At 38.3% G+C, this 19,895-nt stretch overlaps 1 protein-coding gene across 1 annotated transcript; it reads right to left on the bottom strand.

Annotated features, from left to right (window-relative positions):
- Positions 1 to 1,649: 1,649 nt before the first annotated feature.
- LOC133674629 (putative disease resistance protein RGA3) lies at positions 1,650 to 4,624 on the bottom strand. The gene is made up of 3 exons (XM_062095842.1): positions 3,516 to 4,624; positions 3,258 to 3,430; positions 1,650 to 3,149 (listed from the first exon to the last, which is right to left on the bottom strand). The coding sequence occupies exons 1-3, from the start codon at positions 4,507 to 4,509 to the stop codon at positions 1,650 to 1,652; spliced, it is 2,667 nt and encodes an 888-aa protein (XP_061951826.1). The 5' UTR covers positions 4,510 to 4,624.
- Positions 4,625 to 19,895: the final 15,271 nt, after the last annotated feature.

Here is a 19,895-nt window from a genome sequence, read left to right as displayed (position 1 = left end):
GAATCTTTATTTCTTTTATATTCTTGGCAAATTTGAGTCTTGATTTCAAACATGTCGTTCTCTCTCATTTGGATGAATTATTGAGTCTACGATATATAGTTGGAAAGTTTCAGATGTATAGTTTTATCCTAACTTTAATCGAAGCAAAATTCCACCGGTAACTTTAAATATGTCCCAAATAGTACACGAAGGTATTGTTTGACATATTTGACAATATTAATTTACTAAATTTGACCATCTGAAATATTATGTTTGTTAACTCTATTTGTCCTGAAAATTTGCCACAATATATTTTCATGTATCTAATATTTTCCTGTAAAATTTCAGCTTTATCCAATATAAAGTTTGAAAGATATGTTCAATATCGCAAAACTAATCAGCAGTCATTTTAAGGTCAAATTTGGACCTGGCTTGGTTCATATCATAAATTTAGTAAACTTATAAAATCAGACCGAGTTTATCGATTTTGCACCAGTTAAGTCCGATTTTACTGGTTTCAAGTTTTTAGTCCAATTAACATGTACGTTAGATACATGTTAACTCGTAAAATCTTATGATTTTAATTACGAGTTAACTTGCGATTTTAACAATCTTGCTTGGGATTTTGTTTTGTTGCAAATTAATTATAATTTAATACTCTTAGTTTATAAAAGATAAATAAATTTATAACATAAAAATAATTAAATAATTCTTAGATCATCGTTGATTATAGTTAATTTAATGGTATGTTTTCTACCAAAAACAAATTCCCTCATCAAACTCTTCATCCCATCTACTTGTTTTTAAATCTTTTATGATTTTTAAAATAAAAAATCAAAATGAAATGAAGAAAATATAAAATTGACAACAACATTTTTTGAGAAAATATTGAAGAAAATGCTGTTGAAAGTCATGTTTACTGTAAGGAACAACAGAACAAGAAAGGAAAAAATTAAAAGAGAGAGAGAAGAGACGATAATTTTACGTGGAAAACCCTCTCAAAATGAGGGGAAAAACCACGGGACAATAACGGAAACACTTTTATTAATTTATATGCTAAGGCAACAATTTTGTTTTAATGTACAGATAATAATCAAACTATTATAAGAAACAGAGAGAGGGCAACAACAACAAGTAAAAAAAAATAAAAAGCAAAGTCAGAAACAATATAATTAATTAATTAATTAAAGGATATATACACATCTCCTCCTCCTCCTCCGATGGATTTGAGCGCCGGGAATATTTCTTTTCCCCTTGTTGTTGGGCGGCTGCATGGCATTCAAGAAAGATGATTATATAGATGAATTCAGAAATTGATGGATCATATACACTCTTAATTCATCGAAGTTATTATTCATTTTAATTCTTCAAAGCTGCTTTTATTAAATTAATTATACAGTAAAACCACACTAATAGGAACACCCAAAATAATAAATAAATAAATAAATAAATAAATAAAAGAGTTGTACATAGAAGTTACATGCAACCAATTATTTATTGTTGCTCTCTTATTAAACGGTGTGAATTAGGAAGTTCCTAAAAGTGCCAGTTAAAAGGATAAATTAAGTAGAAGAATTAAGTAGAAAGTGCTAAAACTAACTAAGCAACATTTCTCTATTAATAAATAATGTGAAGTCAGATTTAATAAATAGGAGATATTACCTCCCTCCTTAAATAATTGTGATGCTTGGGATATGAGAGTCGTTGGGCCAGCCCTCTCCTCCTGCTTTGAATTGTTCTTCTAGAATTGAGCTAGATTTTATTAGCAGTTTCTCTATAGTTGTTGACTGAAGCACGTAATCCGGAAGTGCTTTCAATTTTGGGCACTTCAAAATTAGCAAGGAACGAAGAGATGGCATTATGATTGAAATGAAGATGTTTGTTTTATATTCATTTCCTCTTCTCCACCTCCCTCCTTCTCCTCCTTCCCACTCTTCCCACTTTCTCATATCCGAAAAGGTAAGACCTTTCAACTTGGGGAATGCAGTAGTAATATTTGACGGTGATGGTGATGTCATTTCTCCAATACTAATCTCACTATCCTCATCATCCTCACGATCCACTTCTAATCCCAAAAATTCATCACCCATCTTTTTCACGCATTCCATCCAACTTATAGTTAATTCTTCAAGAGATGGCAACTTCCCCAAATGAGGCAGATTCTCAATCTTCCTCCACTCAGAGAGTTCAACAACCCTTAGTTTATTAATACAACTAGAAAACACTGGGTCGATTCCTCGGTAATAACGTATCTCCAAAAATTCTAAGTTTGGAGGTGGTTCTAAGACTTCAAGGACTTCATCGTCGTGAATTGTCCCCTTGTCTATCCTCGATTCAAACCATAAACGTAAACAAGTGAGGTGTTCCTTACTCTTAAGTAATGCTTTCTTAACCTCGTCTGGATCTTTCACATCTCCTAACCATCTTATCTTCAGAGATCCTTGAAGGTGGTTCAAGTTTCTCAAATCTCCAAAATTAGACACTTCACCACTACCACTCACATGGAACTCATCTAATTCCCGAAGAGAACTTAACCCCTCAACTCCTCTCATCTTTACAAACCATCTACCAACACTGAGATGTCTTAATTTGACTAATTTTTCCATGTTATCAGGTAGCCTTTCAAGTTTCTCACAATCCGAGACATCTAAAGTTAGCATATTATACAATTCACACATCTCTTCAGGTAACTCCCGAATTAGATTACCAGACAAGTCAACATGCCTCAGGTGTATCAACTTTCCTATGTTGGATGGGACTTCTTCTATTCCACATCTTGACAACCTCAATGTTCTCAGACAACTCAAATTAGCGATCAAGTTAGGTAAGGTTGCATTCATCGATGAAGGATAACCATCAACAATCAGGCTGCGAAGCTTTTTCAAACTATGGATGGTTTCAGGAAATGAGTAGGTTTTATATTTTCTTAACACTACCATGGAGTGTCGGGCATCTCTAGAAAAAGAGTCTATCTTTGACTCTGCCGCACCATCAATCTCTACATTAAAACTTTCATTTTTTGTCAAAAATTGTGCAAAATCATGCACCATGTCATGCATCTTACATGCATAAATGCTATCATCACCCTCTTCTTTCTTAAAATCTTGAAAGAAAGAGCGTGCCGCTAAAGCTTCGAAGCACTCACGACCCATTACTTCCATCTCTTTATTCTGTGTTTACCCAAGGAAACCTTGTGCCATCCACAGTTTGATCAAATCACCTCTGTAAAATGTGAAGTCTTTTGGAAAGACTGCACAATATGAGAAACACCGTCTCACTTCAGAGGGCAAGTCATGGTAGCTCAACCATAAAGGAGCCAAAAGATTGCTTTCAGCTTCTTTTATCTCCCAGACATGGCTGTGCAAGACACTTTCCCACTCTGCTCTGCTTCTTTTGAAGCGCAAAAGACTTCCTAGAGTCTTTGCAGCAAGAGGCAGGCCTTCACACTTTACTGCAATTTGTCTACCAATATCTTCTAAATTATCACTCTCTATCGGTCTTTTCAAAATATGAGAATTCACTGAACAATGACCAGCATTCCTCAGGAGGGAGAAGTCCTAGTTCTAAAATGTCAGTGGGTGAGGAGCCCATGCACTTCGCAACATTCCTATTACGTGTGGTCACCAGAATCCTACTTCCAGGCAAACCACACTTGAGGGAGTTTCTTAGTTGCTCCCACTTTGTGGAATCTTCATTCCACACATCATCAAGGACAAGCAAGAATTTATTTTCCCTAAATGATTGTTGTATTTTTTCCAGCAAAGTCTCTAATTTTTTTAAATTTTGGGTGGACCTTATACGAGCTTCAAGGATTTCCTTGGCAATCCTTGTCTCATCAAAGGGATCTGATACACAAACCCATATTCTCCTATTAAAATGGGTCTTCACCACATGATCATTAAAAACTAGCTTAGCAAGGGTTGTCTTTCCTATCCCTCCCATCCCTACTAGAGAGATTGTACGGAGGGCTGGTCCTTGACTACTCTCACTCAACAACGTTTTTATAACCCTGACTTTATCCTTTTCTCTACCTTTAACCTCTTTTACATCTATAACAGAAGCGGTTTCATGATGTTCAAGCTGCTTAATTCCCGCTTCCAATAATTTGAAGTGGAACCTATTTTTCTCAACCACAATGTCATCTATTCTTTCATTCAGCTCTTTTATCTTATAAGCAACACGATGACGCAAACCAACTTCTCTAAAATGAAAGCAAGAGAAGATCATGAAAGAGCATACCTTCCTTGTATTCTTGCTTTGCAATTTTGCAATTGCAGTGTCCCACTCATCCAAAACATCATCCATGTCGTAAGATACGTCTTTGAGTTGATCTAACCAATGCTTGACGAACTGATCCTTCAACTGTCTTTCCTCTGCATCGGCAAACACAGCTTGGATGGCTCGGAAACTGCTGGTGAGCTTTTCAACCTCATTCTTGACACCAACAAAGAGCCTCACTTTTTGTCCCACCTTCTCACTAACGATCGAGCTCAGCCGCTCCAAGACTACGGAAACAAGAGCATCAGCCATATTATTCAGAACTAAGGAATGATTGAGAGAGGATAAAATTGAAATAAAAGGATTATAAATTTGGGAATGTGCAATATAGGGAGTAATTGATTGGTTGAGAAATGAGGAGAAATAAAAAAAGGATGCAAAGGGGAGCTTATAATTTGATGATGCTTCATGTCGCATGCTTGACCGCTTTTTATGTTCGGCTTGTTTTAACTCGCAAGTGCACGAGTGTGCGATGTAGCAATTAACTCGGTAAGATCGAGGTCATATCCACAGAGAGCTAGATCTGGAAATTAAGCTAGGTAACAAAACAAAACTCAAGAGAAATTAAATTAACAATAACTTGGTTGAAAATGATTGATGGATTTGTTTTCAAAGATGAAAAAGTGTAAATAGATTTTAAATGACAAGAAAAAGTAAGTCTTGGTCCAAATCAATTTTAATGGTGATGTATTGGTGATTCCTTCAACATATATAAGATAACTCAACCTAATATCAACGATGGTGATATTAGATCGGAAGATATTACAATGAAGTTTAAAAAGACGAAGATTGATTATTGCTTAAGAATGAACAAGTATTTTCATATTAAGTAAGACATTGAACCAAGCAATCTCTATACCAAAACTAAGGTTTGTGCATAAAAATTCAAGATTATAACATTACCTAAATGATTTCTAAAATTTCTTTGCAATAATAAACATTCATGAAGAAAATGAAAAGATAGACATTAAGATTCATTCATATCTTAAAGAACTCACCTCAACCACCATCATCCTTGATTTGGATCCAAGAAGAAGATTAGCCAACCATGATTATATATAATAACACTTTAATAAACATAAAATGACTTGAATCAAACTGAAATAATGAGTTTTACAAGCTAAAGAACCGAAATCTATAAAGAAGAACACAACACAATTTCAGTAAAAATTCGGACACAAATCTGACTCTAACTTTGGACAGCAATTCGACCCTTTTAGAAGCCTCCTCTGGAGATGGCTATTAGAGACATATTTATAGGCCATTATGTTAGCTTTCCAGATCATTAAAGAACAGCTCATTTGGACATCTGAGTCAAAGGTTATGGACAAAACACCGAAAGGTGTTCTGGAAAATCAAACCAGGCCAGCTTGGAGAACACTTTGGTGCACGTTTTTCTTCCTCCTTTATGAGTTGTCTCTTTCTTCTTTTGACCCAAAATAATGTCACAATGTCCCCTCCAGCTTTCCATCCATGTGCTTGCCCTCTTGGATCAATGAATTACCCAAATAAATCAAATGTTATTTATTGTGTGAACATGTAGGATCATGGATTGTGTTTGGGCTGATTTGGAGGGTGATTTGGGGCTGATTTGGGGCTGATTTGGGGCTGAATTTAAGCATCAAATAAGGATACAAATGTACCTATTATTTGGGCTAAGATTGACATTGAAACCTTGAGTGTTTGATGGTTGAAGTTTGCTTACAACATAAGGCATGTTTGGGCTTGAAATAGATCATATGATATTCTTTTCTAGAATTGGACTAGAATTGATTTTTGGGGCAAATTTGGAGCACTTATTTGAACCAAGATTTGCTTCAATCTTCAACTAAATTTCTCTTCAATTCTTTGTTCCGAATTCCGACGTTGAATTTTCTGAAATAATTCATTTAAGCTCCAAAAACCTATCGAGACATTAAAAGAAACTTCATTACTAAAAAGCACATCAATTATTATAAAAAACCCAAATAAAAATAATAAATACATATGTAAAATAAGAGACTTAATGATACTTTTGATGCACAATCACACCCCCCAACTTAGATTTTGCTAGTCCTCAAGCAAAACAAAACATAAAACCTTTGAAATAAAAAGAATAATAATAACATAATTAGGCTTGACTCATCACACTTAAAGGACCTATCATGCAAACATTGGTATCTTTAACTTAGTGTATACAATAGCAAATAAAGAAAAATAAGCATACTCACATTCTCTAAATCAAACATCCATACAAAATTCCAAATTCAATCGTATTTATCATGCAACCAACATAATTAATTCACGCGAAAACTCAACTTGTAATCTTCCCTTCTCACTACTACAAACAAGGTAGCAAACTAGAGAAGTATCTATATTTTTTTTCTTTTCTTTTTTTTTTTTTTTTTTTATGATATTATTCATTCTTTTTTTCTTTAAGTGGTCACTTCCCTTTTGACGCGAATACAAACATTTGTGATGAATGCACCCGGTTACTCACAAAGTCACAAACTTAAAGTGCTTTGCATACTCATATTTCAAGCTGCCGTTTGACGTAAAGATAAACATTTGTGATGAATACCCCTAGTTACTGAGCAACTCAAAACATTGGAGTAGATAGAACTTTGTACACATTTGTGTAATAATGATTACTCTATTTACTTAAACCTTGTTTAGGACTAGATGAAAAGGGATGATCACAAGTAAAGCATCACACTCATCTTTCATGCATAATCACACAACTCACACAACTTTTACAAGGAAAGATGTACTTCAATAATCTTAAGAAAAAAGTATGCTATATCTTGCTTTATAAGATATTATCTATCCCAAATTAAAGCATGCAATGTTCAACACAATAATGAATCCAAAAATGTAATGTTGATCTTAAACAAGTCTCATTCACATACGAATGCAAGTTTTTTTTTTTTAACAAGCATGGTTATCTCAAGCATTCAACATAATCAAATATCTAAAATTAAGTTTTTCATTATCCTCAATATAAAAAAGAAAGAGAAGAAAAGTATAAAGATTAGAAAACTGTTACTCCCCTTTTGTTCTCAAGGATGAATGTCTGATTGAATTGGACATGAGCTGACTTCTTGCTTGATTTTTTTTTACCTGCATATCACAACTAAAAGAAAACATTGATGTTTTTTTTTTTTTTTTTTTTTTTTTTTTTTTGAAAATAAAGAACCTCACACCCCCCAACTTAAAATAATGCATTGTCCCTAATGCATGAACAAGAAAATATAAGAGATGGAAGAAAGAGAAAAAAAATAAAAATAAAAATGAAAAAAATAAAAATAAAAACTCATTACTTCTGATACTACAATGGTATTGGATCTTCAAGATCCAATGTCTCAACTTCAGCCACAAAGTTTTCAAGATAAGGTTTCAATCGATGACCATTTACTTTGAAAACATTTCCATTCTTAGGATTTTCTACCTCAAATGCACCATGCTCAGATATGGATTTAATCACAAATGGACCAATCCATTTTGTCCTCAACTTCCCAGGAAAAAGATGTAATCGTGAATTATACAAGAGAACCTTTTGACCAACATGAAAGGATTTTCTAAGAATATGTTTATCATGCAAGGCTTTCATCTTATGTTTTGAAATTTTTGCATTTTCAAATGCATCATTTCTCAGCTCCTCTAATTCATCCAATTGAAGCTTTCTATTTTTGCCAACCTCATTTTCATTGTCATTGAATTGCCGGATGGCCCAATATGCACGGTGTTCAATCTCAACAGGGAGATGACAAGGCTTTCCATAAACTAGCCTATAAGGAGACATTCCTAAAGAGGTCTTGTAAGCAGTGCGATATGCCCACAAAGCATCAACTAGTCGTAGGGACCAATCTTTACGGTTTGGATTGACTGTTTTCTCTAGAATGTTCTTGATCTCCCTATTTGCCAACTCAGCTTGGCCACTAGTTTGTGGATGATAGGGGGTACTGACCTTGTGAATTACACCATATTTTCTCATCAAAATCCCAACAGGCTTGTTACAAAAATGCTTACCCCCATCACTAATCATAGCCCGGGGCATGCCAAAACGAGAGAAAATGTTTTCTTTCAAGAATTTGACCACAACTCGATGGTCATTAGTTCGAGATGCAATGGCCTCCACCCATTTAGACACATAATCAACAGCTACAAGGATGAATTGGTAACCAAATGAACTTGGAAAAGGTCCCATGAAATCAATCCCCCAACAATCAAATATTTCCAAAACAAGAATGGGGTTTAGGGGCATCATGTTACGCCTAGTAAGGTTACCTAGTCGTTGGCATCGGTCACATGCAACACAGAAGGCATGGACATCTTTGAACATGGTGGGCCAATAAAAACCACACTGCAAGATCTTGGCAGTGGTTTTCTTGGAAGAGAAATGCCCACCACAGGCTAATGCATGACAAAAATTAATGACACTTGGAATTTCATGATCAGGGATGCACCGCCTAACAATTTGGTCAGGGCAGTATTTAAATAGGTAGGGGTCATCCCAAAAAAAGGTACGCACGTTGCGCAAGAATTTTTGTTTGTCAAGTTTAGACCAATGAGAAGGAATCTGACTTGTGGCTAGGTAATTTGCTATGTCAGCATACCATGGAGAGCCAATATAGGAAACAGTACCTGCACAAAATAAATTTTCATCAGCAAAGAATTCATTTATTGGAGATTTATCAATTGTGGTCTCATAGCTTGAAAGACGGGACAAATGATCAGCCACTACATTCTTTACTCCCTTTTTATCTCGAATTTCAAGGTTAAACTCTTGGAGTAGGAGGATCCATCGAATCAAACGTGGCTTGGCGTCTTGTTTTGTGAGCAAGTATTTCAATGCTGCATGATCAGTGAAAACAATAACAAGAGATCCAACCAAATAAGACCTAAACTTGTCCAATGCAAATACTACAGCTAAAAGTTCTTTTTCAGTTGTAGTGTAATTCAATTGAGCATCATTCAAAGTCTTGCTAGCATAATAAATGACATGAGGCTTCTTATCTTTTCTTTGTCCTAAAACAGCCCCTACCGCAAAATCACTAGCATCACACATCAGTTCAAATGGTAAAGACCAATCAGGAGCTTGCATGATTGGTGAAGTGGTCAACAAACCTTTAAGCTTTTCAAAAGCTTCTTGACATTTTGATGTCCAATCAAATTGAACATCTTGTGACAACAAGTTACACAATGGTTTGGCAATGGTACTAAAAGAATGAATGAATCTTCGGTAGAAACCAGCGTGTCCTAAAAAGGATCTCACATCTTTCACAGTCCTAGGGGTAGGTAATTTTTGAATGACTTCAACCTTTGACTTATCTACCTCTATCCCTTTTGAAGAGACAATGTGACCTAAGACAATGCCATGTGTCACCATAAAATGACACTTCTCCCAATTGAGTACAAGATTGCTCTCTTCACACCTTTCAAGAACTTTTTCTAAATGCATTAGACACAACTCATAAGAATCCCCGTAAACTGAAAAATCATCCATGAAAACTTCCAAAAAATTTTCCACCATGTCACTAAAGATACTCATCATACACCTTTGAAAAGTGGCTGGTGCATTACACAAGCCAAAAGGCATTCTTCTATAAGCATAGGTACCAAAAGGACAAGTGAAAGTGGTTTTTTCTTGGTCTTCTAAAGAAACCTCAATTTGGTTGTAACCTGAGTATCCATCAAGAAAACAATAGAAAGCTCTTCCGGCTACTCTTTCAAGCACTTGGTCTAAAAATGGAAGTGGAAAATGGTCCTTCCTAGTCACCATGTTCAACTTACGATAATCAATGCACATACGCCATCCAGTTTGGATTCTAGTTGGTACTAGCTCATTATTTTCATTTTTCACTACCGTGACTCCAGATTTTTTTGGGACAACTTGGGTTGGACTAACCCATTTTGAGTTTGCAATGGGGTAAATGATACCCGCATCAAGTAGCTTAAGCACTTCACATCTTACTACTTCCTTCATGTTTGGGTTCAATCGTCTTTGCATTTGCCTCACAGTTTTAGCCTCTTCTTCAAGATAGATTCTATGTGTACATAAAAGAGGGCTAATTCCTTTCAAGTCAGTAATAGTCCACCCAATTGCTTTTTTGTGTTTTCTCACCACTCTCAAAAGTTCTTGTTCCTGCTCTATGCTAAGTTTTGATGAAATCACAATAGGATATGATTCATCTTCCCCTAGAAATGCATACTTAAGATCACTCGGTAAAGGCTTCCTTTCTGGTTTATAAGGTTGGACAAGAGATGCCTCAGCTTTCACTTGGGGTGAAATCAAAGGCTCAAACGATGGGGTCCATTGACCTATTGACATAAGAGGCATTGGATCTAGATAAGTCTCGAGTTCTCTTACTTCCTCATCAACACATTCCAAAGAATAAAATCTTTCATCATGAATTAAAGTTCTCTCCAATGGATCCTTGATCCACTCTCTCTCAAAGTGTTCTTGACAAACTATTTGGATCAAATCTACCTCTCTAATGTCCTCATGTTCACCAATTTGTTTAGAGACATTGAATATGTTCATCTCCACAGTCATGTTCCCAAAAGACAATTTCATCACCCCATTCCTACAGTTGATTAAAGCATTGGATGTAGCTAGGAAAGGTCTACCTAAGATGACTGGGATGGGAGCATTAGAACCTTGAATTGGTGCGGTGTCTAACACTACAAAATCAACAGGAAAGTAGAATTTATCTACTTGGACCAACACATCCTCAACAATACCCCTGGGAATCTTGATTGACCTATCAGCTAATTGAAGGGTGATTCGAGTAGGCTTGATTTCTCCTAAACCTAATTGTTCGTAAACAGTGTAGGGTATCAAATTCACACTTGCTCCTAAATCCAACAAAGCTTGGTCTATCTTATGATTTCCAATAATGCATGAAATGGTAGGACAACCAGGATCTTTGTATTTGGGAGGGGTCTTAAACTGGATGATGGCACTAGCATGTTCAGTTAGAAAGGCTCTTTCTTTCACATTCAATCTCCTTTTGACTGTGCATAAGTCCTTGAGGAACTTTGCATAAGATGGGACTTGTTTAATTGCATCAAGGAGTGGAATGTTGACTTTCACTTGTTTGAACAATTCATAGATTTCTGAGTTCATAAGATCATGTTTAGGTTTCCCTAACCTTTGTGGAAATGGTGCTCTAGGAACAAATTCTAAATCACTCACTTTGACTCCAATTTTGCTTGAATCATCTCTTTTCTCACTCATCTCTTTCTCATTTATCTCACCTTCTTTGTCACTCAAGCTCTCATTTGTCACTTGTGTTTTGATTTCCTCTTCACTTTCCCTAGATTCCTCCTCCACAATACTTCTAGGAATCCCAAAACCTATAGCTTTGTCAACAATCTTTCCACTTCTTAGGGTAGTGATGGCTTGGACTTGTTCATGGTTTGAAGGTTCACTAGATGAGGATTCACTCATGTGTACCTGACCTCTAGGATTTGGCATTGGTTGAGCTGGGATCTTTCCCTTCTCTTGAATGCTTAGTGATTGAGTCAACTTGGTTAGTTGACTTCGAATGTCATCTAAGGTCCTATTGGTCTGGTCTTGAAATTTGTAAGCTTGGTTGTTGATTCCTCCTTGTGTTTGTATGAATTGTTGAAGAGTATCCTCTAGGGATCTCTTATGAGGTGGTTGGTATGTGTTATGTGTGGGAGCATGAAATGGTTGGGGTGGAGGTTGAAATGTTTGAGGTACTGAAGGGCCCTCATTTCTCCATCCAAAATTTGGGTGGTTCCTCCATCCAGGATTGTAGGTCTCAGAGTAGGGATTGCCTACTTGGTTTGAAAATGGCTTTCTAGCATTACTTGAATCAGAAGTTTGGCCATATAGCACTTCCTTGAAGGCTGGAATGGTAGGACACTCAGTTGTCCTATGCCCTTTGCTCTCACAAACAACACAACTTTCCTCTTGTTGTTCACTCATGACATGCACTTTTTTAATCTCAAGAGACTCTACTTTCCTAGCCAATGAGGCTAATCTAGCATTGAGGTCATCAGTCTCTTTCAATTGGAACTTCCCACTTGAATGAGAAATGGTGTTTCTAGACTCAACATGAAGTGGGAGAGAAGTCTCCCATTGCTTTGTGTTTTCAGCCAATTGATCAAAGAAATCAAAGCCTTCACTTGGTTCTTTGTCATAAAACTCACCATTACAATATTCAAAAATAAATAAAAATTACATCAAATAATTTCAAATTTACAAAATGGTCCTTAAAAACTCCAAAATTGCAAGGGAACCCTTCTGCACAGGAATTGGAGCGCATGAACAGCTGTGGCGCGTGTTCCAATGCGCCACCGCCACTGGCGGCGCGTGGGTTCACGCGCCGCCGTGAAATGCCAGAAATGGTGGGTTCAGCTCAACTTCTTCTCCTCTTCCCTCCTCTGCCGGTGGTGACACCCACCGTCACCTGCAAAGAACAACAACACACAAACGCAACAGATGGCAGTTGGTTTCTTCTCCGTTTTGGGTCCGTTTTTTATCTCTACAGATCTGTTTTTTCTTTGGGTTTTTCCTCCTGTCTCGGTCGGCCGGATGGATGAATGGGTTTCTATGGACGGCCGGGTAGCTGCTGGTGTTCGATTCAGCAGAGATGGAGGGGAACGAGATTCTGCAGGCACCACCGGAGGGAGAATGGATGGAGACGGCGCCGCTGTTGGGTTGGTGGAGCAAGAAGGAGCAGCGGTCGGTTGAAGGCAGTGGAGAGGGTGGATCGGCGCTGCTGGTTTGAGGCAAGACCGGGCTGTGGGAGAAGGAAGGAAAAGGAGCGCCGGCTGGAATGGTACAGCAGCTGTGTGGAGATGGCGCCGGTTTCAGGGGAGAAGACCGGCTGGAAGAGCTGCAGCGGCTGAGAGAGATGGAAGATCGGCTTGCTCTGTTTTTGGAAGAGATGGAGAGGCTGCTGGAGGCAGTGAAAATCGATTGAGAGGAGGGGAAGACGCCGGTCAGTTTTTTTTCACCGAAGGAGAGAAGGAAATTTCAACCGGGTGGGGGGCGGCGGCTGCTCTTGGAGAAGAAGAAGAACAAGTTTTGTAGGGTTAGGTTTTTTAGGGTTTGTTCTTCTTTTTTTTTTGTCAAAAATACCCCCCTTTTGTTCTGAGTTGTAGGCTGCTATTTATAGGCAGAGTATTTTTTCGGGCTTCAAAATTGGTCCCTCAAGTTTTGTGTTTGGCCCCTAATTTCAATCAATTCACTTGGTAAAAATTAAATTGGGTCTTTGATTTTTCAATTTAGTCCAAATTAGGCTCCCAAACTTAATTTTCACCAATTAAGCCCTCCAATTAATTTTGACCCGCTTAAAGTATAATTAAGTCCTTGCACTTAATTAACTCCTTCAAGTGGACCCGAATTAATTCTTAAACATAATTAAAATTCAATTTGGCCCATGATTAAATCAAATTGGCCCATTAAAAATTTAATTATGTCATTAGGCTTAATTTTTATGCAAATTCGTCCAATACTTATTTAATTTGACCTTTGAATTTGCATTTTTCTATTTTTGGGCATAACAGCGTACAATTGGGCCTTGAAATTCTTCCGAAAATTGCAGCTTGATTTTTGCCTATTTTTGCAGCCTTTATTTTATTTTTTTGATTTTCATTTTTTGATTTTTTTTGATTTTTTTGGAAAAAACGAATTTTAGGGAATCACCCAAAATTGGGTGATGACAGTTGCCCCCCTCTTTACAATGCTTATGGTAGAAAGTCTCGTAAGAGACTTTAGATAGTAAGCATTGTAAAGAAGAAAAAAGAGATGAGAGATGATTGACTCATCTTGTTGAGGAATGATGAATCCTCTTGAGGGTTAGAAAGCGCACTCGAAAGGAAGTAGGGTTAGAAAAACACACTACCTAAAAGGTTAGGACTCGAAGGAGCTCTTAAAAAGAGGCAGGGTTGGAAAACACACTACCTAAGGTGGTTGAGGGCTCAAAGGCACATTAAAAAGGAAGGCAGAGTTAGAAAACTCACTACCTAAGGTGTGATGGCTCGAAGGCACATTAAAAAGGAGGTATGGTTGGAAAACACGCTAACTAAGGTGGTTGATGGCTCTAAGGCGCACTCCAAAAGGAGGCAGGGTTGGAAAACACGCTACCTAAGGTGGTTGGTGGCTCGAAGGCACACTAAAAGGAGGTATGGTTAGAAAACACACTACCTAAGATGGTTAATGGCTCGAAGGAGCGCTAAAAGGAGGCATGGTTGGAAAACACACTACCTAAGGTGGTTGGTGGCTCGAAGGCACACTAAAAGGAGGTATGGTTGGAAAACACGCTACCTAAGGTGTGATGGCTCGAAGGCACACTAAGAAAGGAGGCAGGGTTGGAAAACACGCTACCTAAGGTGGTTAATGGCTTGAAGGCACACTAAAAGGAGGTATGGTTAGAAAACACACTACCTAAGATGGTTGGTGGCTCGAAGGCACACTAAAAGGAGGTATGGTTGGAAAACACGCTACCTAAGGTGCGATGGCTCGAAGGCACACTAAGAAAGGAGGCAGGGTTGGAAAACATGCTACCTAAGGTGTGATGGCTCGAAGGCACATTAAAAAGGAGGTATGGTTGGAAAACACACTACCTAAGGTGGTTGGTGGCTCGAAGGCACACTAAAAGGAGGTATGGTTGGAAAACACGCTACCTAAGATGGTTAATGGCTTGAAGGCACACTAAAAAGGAGGTATGGTCGGAAAACACACTACCTAAGGTGATTGTTGGCTCTAAGGCGCACTTAAAAGAGGAGGTATGGTTAGAAAACTCACTACCTAAGATGGTTGGTGGCTCGGAGGCACATTAAAAAGAGGCAGGGTTGGAAAACACACTACCTAAGATGATTGTTGGCTCTAAGGCGCACTTAAAAAGAGGAGGTATGGTTAGAAAACTCACTACCTAAGATGTGATGGCTCGAAGGCACATTAAAAAGGAGGTATGGTCGGAAAACACACTACCTAAGGTGATTGTTGGCTCTAAGGCGCACTTAAAAGAGGAGGTATGGTTAGAAAACTCACTACCTAAGATGGTTGGTGGCTCGTAGGCACACTAAAAGGAGGTATGGTTAGAAAACACGCTACCTAAGGTGTGATGGCTCGGAGGCACACTAAAAAAGGAGGTAGGGTTAAAGAACACACTACCTAAGAGGTAAGAGCTCGAAAGCCCATTCGAAAAAGGAGGTAGGGTTAGAAAAAACACTACCTAAGATGTGAGGGCTCGAAAGCCCATTCGAAAAGGGGGTAGGGTTAGAAAAACACTACCTAAGATGTGAGGGCTCGAAAGCCCATTCAAAAATAGAGGCATGGTTAGAAAACACACTACCTAAGGTGTGAGGGCTCGAAGGCCCACTAAAAAATAGAGGCAAGGTTAGAAAACACACTACCTAAGGTGTGAGGGCACGAAGGCCCACTTAAAAATGGAGGCATGATTAAAAAACACACTACCTAAAATGTGAGGGCACGAAGGCCCACTCGAAAATGGAGGCGGATAGGGCTAGAAAGCATACTATCTAAAATGTAAGGGCTCGAAAGCCCACTCAAAAATGAAAGCAGGGGTAGAAAACACACTACCTAAGGTGTGAGGGCTTGAAGGCCCACTCAAAAAGAAGGTAGATAGGGCTAGAAAGCATACTACCTAAGATGTGAAGGCTCGAAAGCCCACTCAAAAAGGAGATGGTTGTGAGACACTAATCTGTCAAGATGAAGGTTATGCATCATGATCAATATGCATGTATACTTACCTGAGAAATGTAGGTCCCCTTTTCTTCATGGTGTCCTCCTTTCTTCATAGAGTTCTGATTTTCTCAAAAGTTTGAGTCTCTGATAGTAAGCTTTGATGGCTCCTCTTGCTCTTGCTTACTCGAGTTATATCTTGTGATCTTGACCCCTAGAAAAGACTTGATGTCATTATACTTCTTTGTCCACCGCCCCTTTATCTCGAGGGTTGCCAATTTTGCCCAGTAGTTTCTTAGAAAGGGGATCATGGAGCCAACTTTATCAGATGTTTTTGATTGCCCTCCAGCTTGATCATGCCCCCAAGCATTCAATTTGGGTTTGGGGATGAGGATATGTGAAAGAAGGTTTGGCTATTTACAAGGAGTTGTTTTCATGCAGAATTTTTGGAATTTCAAAGCTATTACAGACACAGAAATCATTTTGACATCGATTCAAAGCAGAACTCATTCTGACAAAATTCAAGTGATTCCTATGGAGAGGTTTTCAGAAGTGATGGAAACCTTTTGTTTTTATTTTGATGAAAAATATGAAGTGACATTTGGTTGGTCACAAAAGGTTGAAAATTCAATTTAAGGGTTATTGAGAACCGTTTTTCGACGAAAATGTGAAGAAGTGACATCTGGTTGATCACAAAAGCTTTAAATTTCAATTTGAGGATTATTGAGAACCATTTTTCAAAGCATTCATTTTATTTGCATGAATAATGTTTCAGTTCGCATGAGAAAACATTGCCTACCGATCCAGATTGCTCGCCTTTGATCAGAAAGGGCTTGATTAGGCACGTAATGTAGGCTTGGGCTATTGGCTATGAAGAAAAGGATACTCGTAGGCTCAAAAGGTGTTTCAGGGACTTTAAGACTAAGGATCACTATTGCTTATATCCCAAACTCTTTTGTTCATAGATTTCTGGACCTTGGAATTGATTTGTAAAATGGTCCAACGGTGCCCCCCAGTGTTGGGCTTGGGCTCTTTTCTCTTTTTTTTTCATCATTTGATTTAGAGCATCATTGCATTGGCTCTTTTTTTTTTTTGCTCAAAATTGTTGTATCCTTTGGATTTTTCTTTATGCCCCCCAGCTTTGTACGGGCACCTTCGATTGATTGAGAATTTTCTTTTATGCCCCCCAGTATTGTTCGGGCACTTTCAATCGTTGAGGTTTTTCATGCCCCTAAGAGTTATTTGGGCGCTTTCAATCATTGAGGATTTTTGGCACTTGCCCCCCAGTGTAGGGTGTGATCCTAGTCAAGGTTATTTCAAGAAAAATGCATTAGGCTCAAAAGGGGACTGCAAAGGATATATTTCAGCCTTGTGAAAGGATTATCAAAGATGGCCTTTCTTCATCTCAAATGCATGCATTTAGGATCGGTAAGCCTTGCTTTCATGCGAATATGCAAAGTGATTTCTCATTATTCATGCAACCAAAACTAAGCTTTAGAGTCACTTCATTGTGTTGTTTTTTTTTTGGGTTTTCTTGGTGTATGGTTACCTCTCTAAGGAATCACCCGAATTTTCAAAACTTGTTTGTTTGAACAAACACCAATATGAATTCAGTTTTTGTACTAAACTTTGATTTCCCAAAAATCCTTGTGAAAACATGGGGTCATGCTTGGTTTTGGGAAAAAGGGAAAAACACCAAAGGATTCTTGGTGCAGTGATTTTGTAAGTACAAAGGTGTGCCCAGTATGTTATTTGCATGAACACATAAAAAAGAAAACACATGATTTTATTAACAGGAAAGACTCATTGGACAAGGAAAATCTTGTGGAATTTTGAGCCAAATTACCGACAAAAACTGGAATAGGTTGAAAAAATCAAGAAACTTTTGCAGGCATGATCAAGCAGGGGTAGCTTTCTCTTTTTTTTTTAGCAGGACAAGAACTAGCTCGCCATTCTGCGGTGCAATTCCCCTTCGGATTGTGTTGAGGCTTTTGACCATTTTTGCCCCCCAGTTTCTTTGGGTTGAGTCGTTGTTAGGGTTTAAACAAAGATGATAGGTTAGTTGGAAGGACCTTCCCTATGGTCATTTCTCAATATTTGCTCGAGTAAGCCAGAGGCGAGTCAAGCTTTTGTTCAGAGACTCCAACTTTTTTTTGAAAATGGGTGCTACAGCGAGCACACTCTGTATCTCCAATGTTTTGCTCAAAATTGGGTGTTGTAGACTCGGAGGGGACCCACCTTTTATTCTGGTGCATGCATGAAAAAATGTATGAACATGCAATCTATATGATGAACTTGCCCTTCGAGGGGTGACATATGATCGTCACTTTTGTATGATGAAACAAGAATATTGACTCTTGCTCAAACTCTACAATGAAAATTTTTGGAGTGACGATCATTCTGTCACCCACAAGTCTTGAATTCAAGATGCTACAAGAAGGGTTCGCCCCAATGCAGATAAATGATAGCACATACAACCTAAAGACAGGTTCTATTCATTATGTGAACATGGGTAGGTTTTCTACCTGGTCTCAAAAGGGTCTATGAACCGCCCAGTGACCACCTCTCGTGAAGGCAGTATAGGGGTTTACAAGGAATGGTTGGGGCACCCTGTGACCGCCATTACCGAGTAAACACTCAGCTCATAGTTGGATGTTTCACAAATCTGAACCCCGACTGAAAGTCATGAGGCAGACCGCTACTCCCCTCCTAACTTAGAGGCTTGTGTGTGCTATCAAAAATAAATACATGTGATACATGAAACAATTCTAAAATGCATGGATGAAATAAAACAAGACAAGAATGGAAAAATTTAAACACATCAATTACACAAAGCTTAGTCCAATATTGTCAGAAACAATACCTTTCCCCAGTGGAGTCGCCATTCTGTCGCACGTCGGAAAACACCCCGCGCCCGGCGTCGGCCCGTCCTGGCGATGGCGGTTTTTCCCTCTCTGCTATTGGAATTAATTTTGTTGGGAGTCGCCACCTAGTATTTAATTGAGGGTTACTAGGAAACCCGGGTTGACTGGTCTTGTCAGAGATTCACGGGTAAGGGACTGATTGTGGTTAGGGAAGGTATTAGCACCCCTAACACACCCTACCTGAGGTAAGCTGCTTCGTGGCTTGATGTGTTAAAGAAGTTTTAAAAATTTTGTCTTTTCATCGGAATTTAGAAATACAACTTCCGTACAAGTTTGTACTTCTACACCATGATCCAACCAAAATATTAAATCCTTCTTTATTCTTTTGTCGTCTCATCATGAAAGGATTCCTGAAATAAATACAAACATGCATTTTATATTTTTTTGTTTTTCTTTTTATAATTCAATAACATGATAAAAAAAATGCAAACACAAACACACATTTTTTATTATATTATATTTTTTCCTTTTTCTTTTTCTTTTTTCCTTTTTCTTCTTTTTTCCTTTTTCTTTTTTTTTTACATCCACAATACAAATTACAATATTCAAAAATAAATAAAAATTACATCAAATAATTTCAAATTTACAAAATGGTCCTTAAAAACTCCAAAATTGCAAGGGAACCCTTCTGCACAGGAATTGGAGCGCATGAACAGCTGTGGCGCGTGTTCCAATGCGCCACCGCCACTGGCGGCGCGTGGGTTCACGCGCCGCCGTGAAATGCCAGAAATGGTGGGTTCAGCTCAACTTCTTCTCCTCTTCCCTCCTCTGCCGGTGGTGACACCCACCGTCACCTGCAAAGAACAACAACACACAAACGCAACAGATGGCAGTTGGTTTCTTCTCCGTTTTGGGTCCTTTTTTATCTCTACAGATCTGTTTTTTCTTTGGGTTTTTCCTCCTGTCTCGGTCGGCCGGATGGATGAATGGGTTTCTATGGACGGCCGGGTAGCTGCTGGTGTTCGATTCAGCAGAGATGGAGGGGAACGAGATTCTGCAGGCACCACCGGAGGGAGAATGGATGGAGACGGCGCCGCTGTTGGGTTGGTGGA

Source organism: Populus nigra, chromosome 15 (assembly GCF_951802175.1).
Source record: "Populus nigra chromosome 15, ddPopNigr1.1, whole genome shotgun sequence".
NCBI classification, from domain to species: Eukaryota; Viridiplantae; Streptophyta; class Magnoliopsida; order Malpighiales; family Salicaceae; genus Populus; species Populus nigra.
Note: the sequence above shows the minus strand (reverse complement) of the source record. Positions and strands in the feature narration are given on the sequence as shown.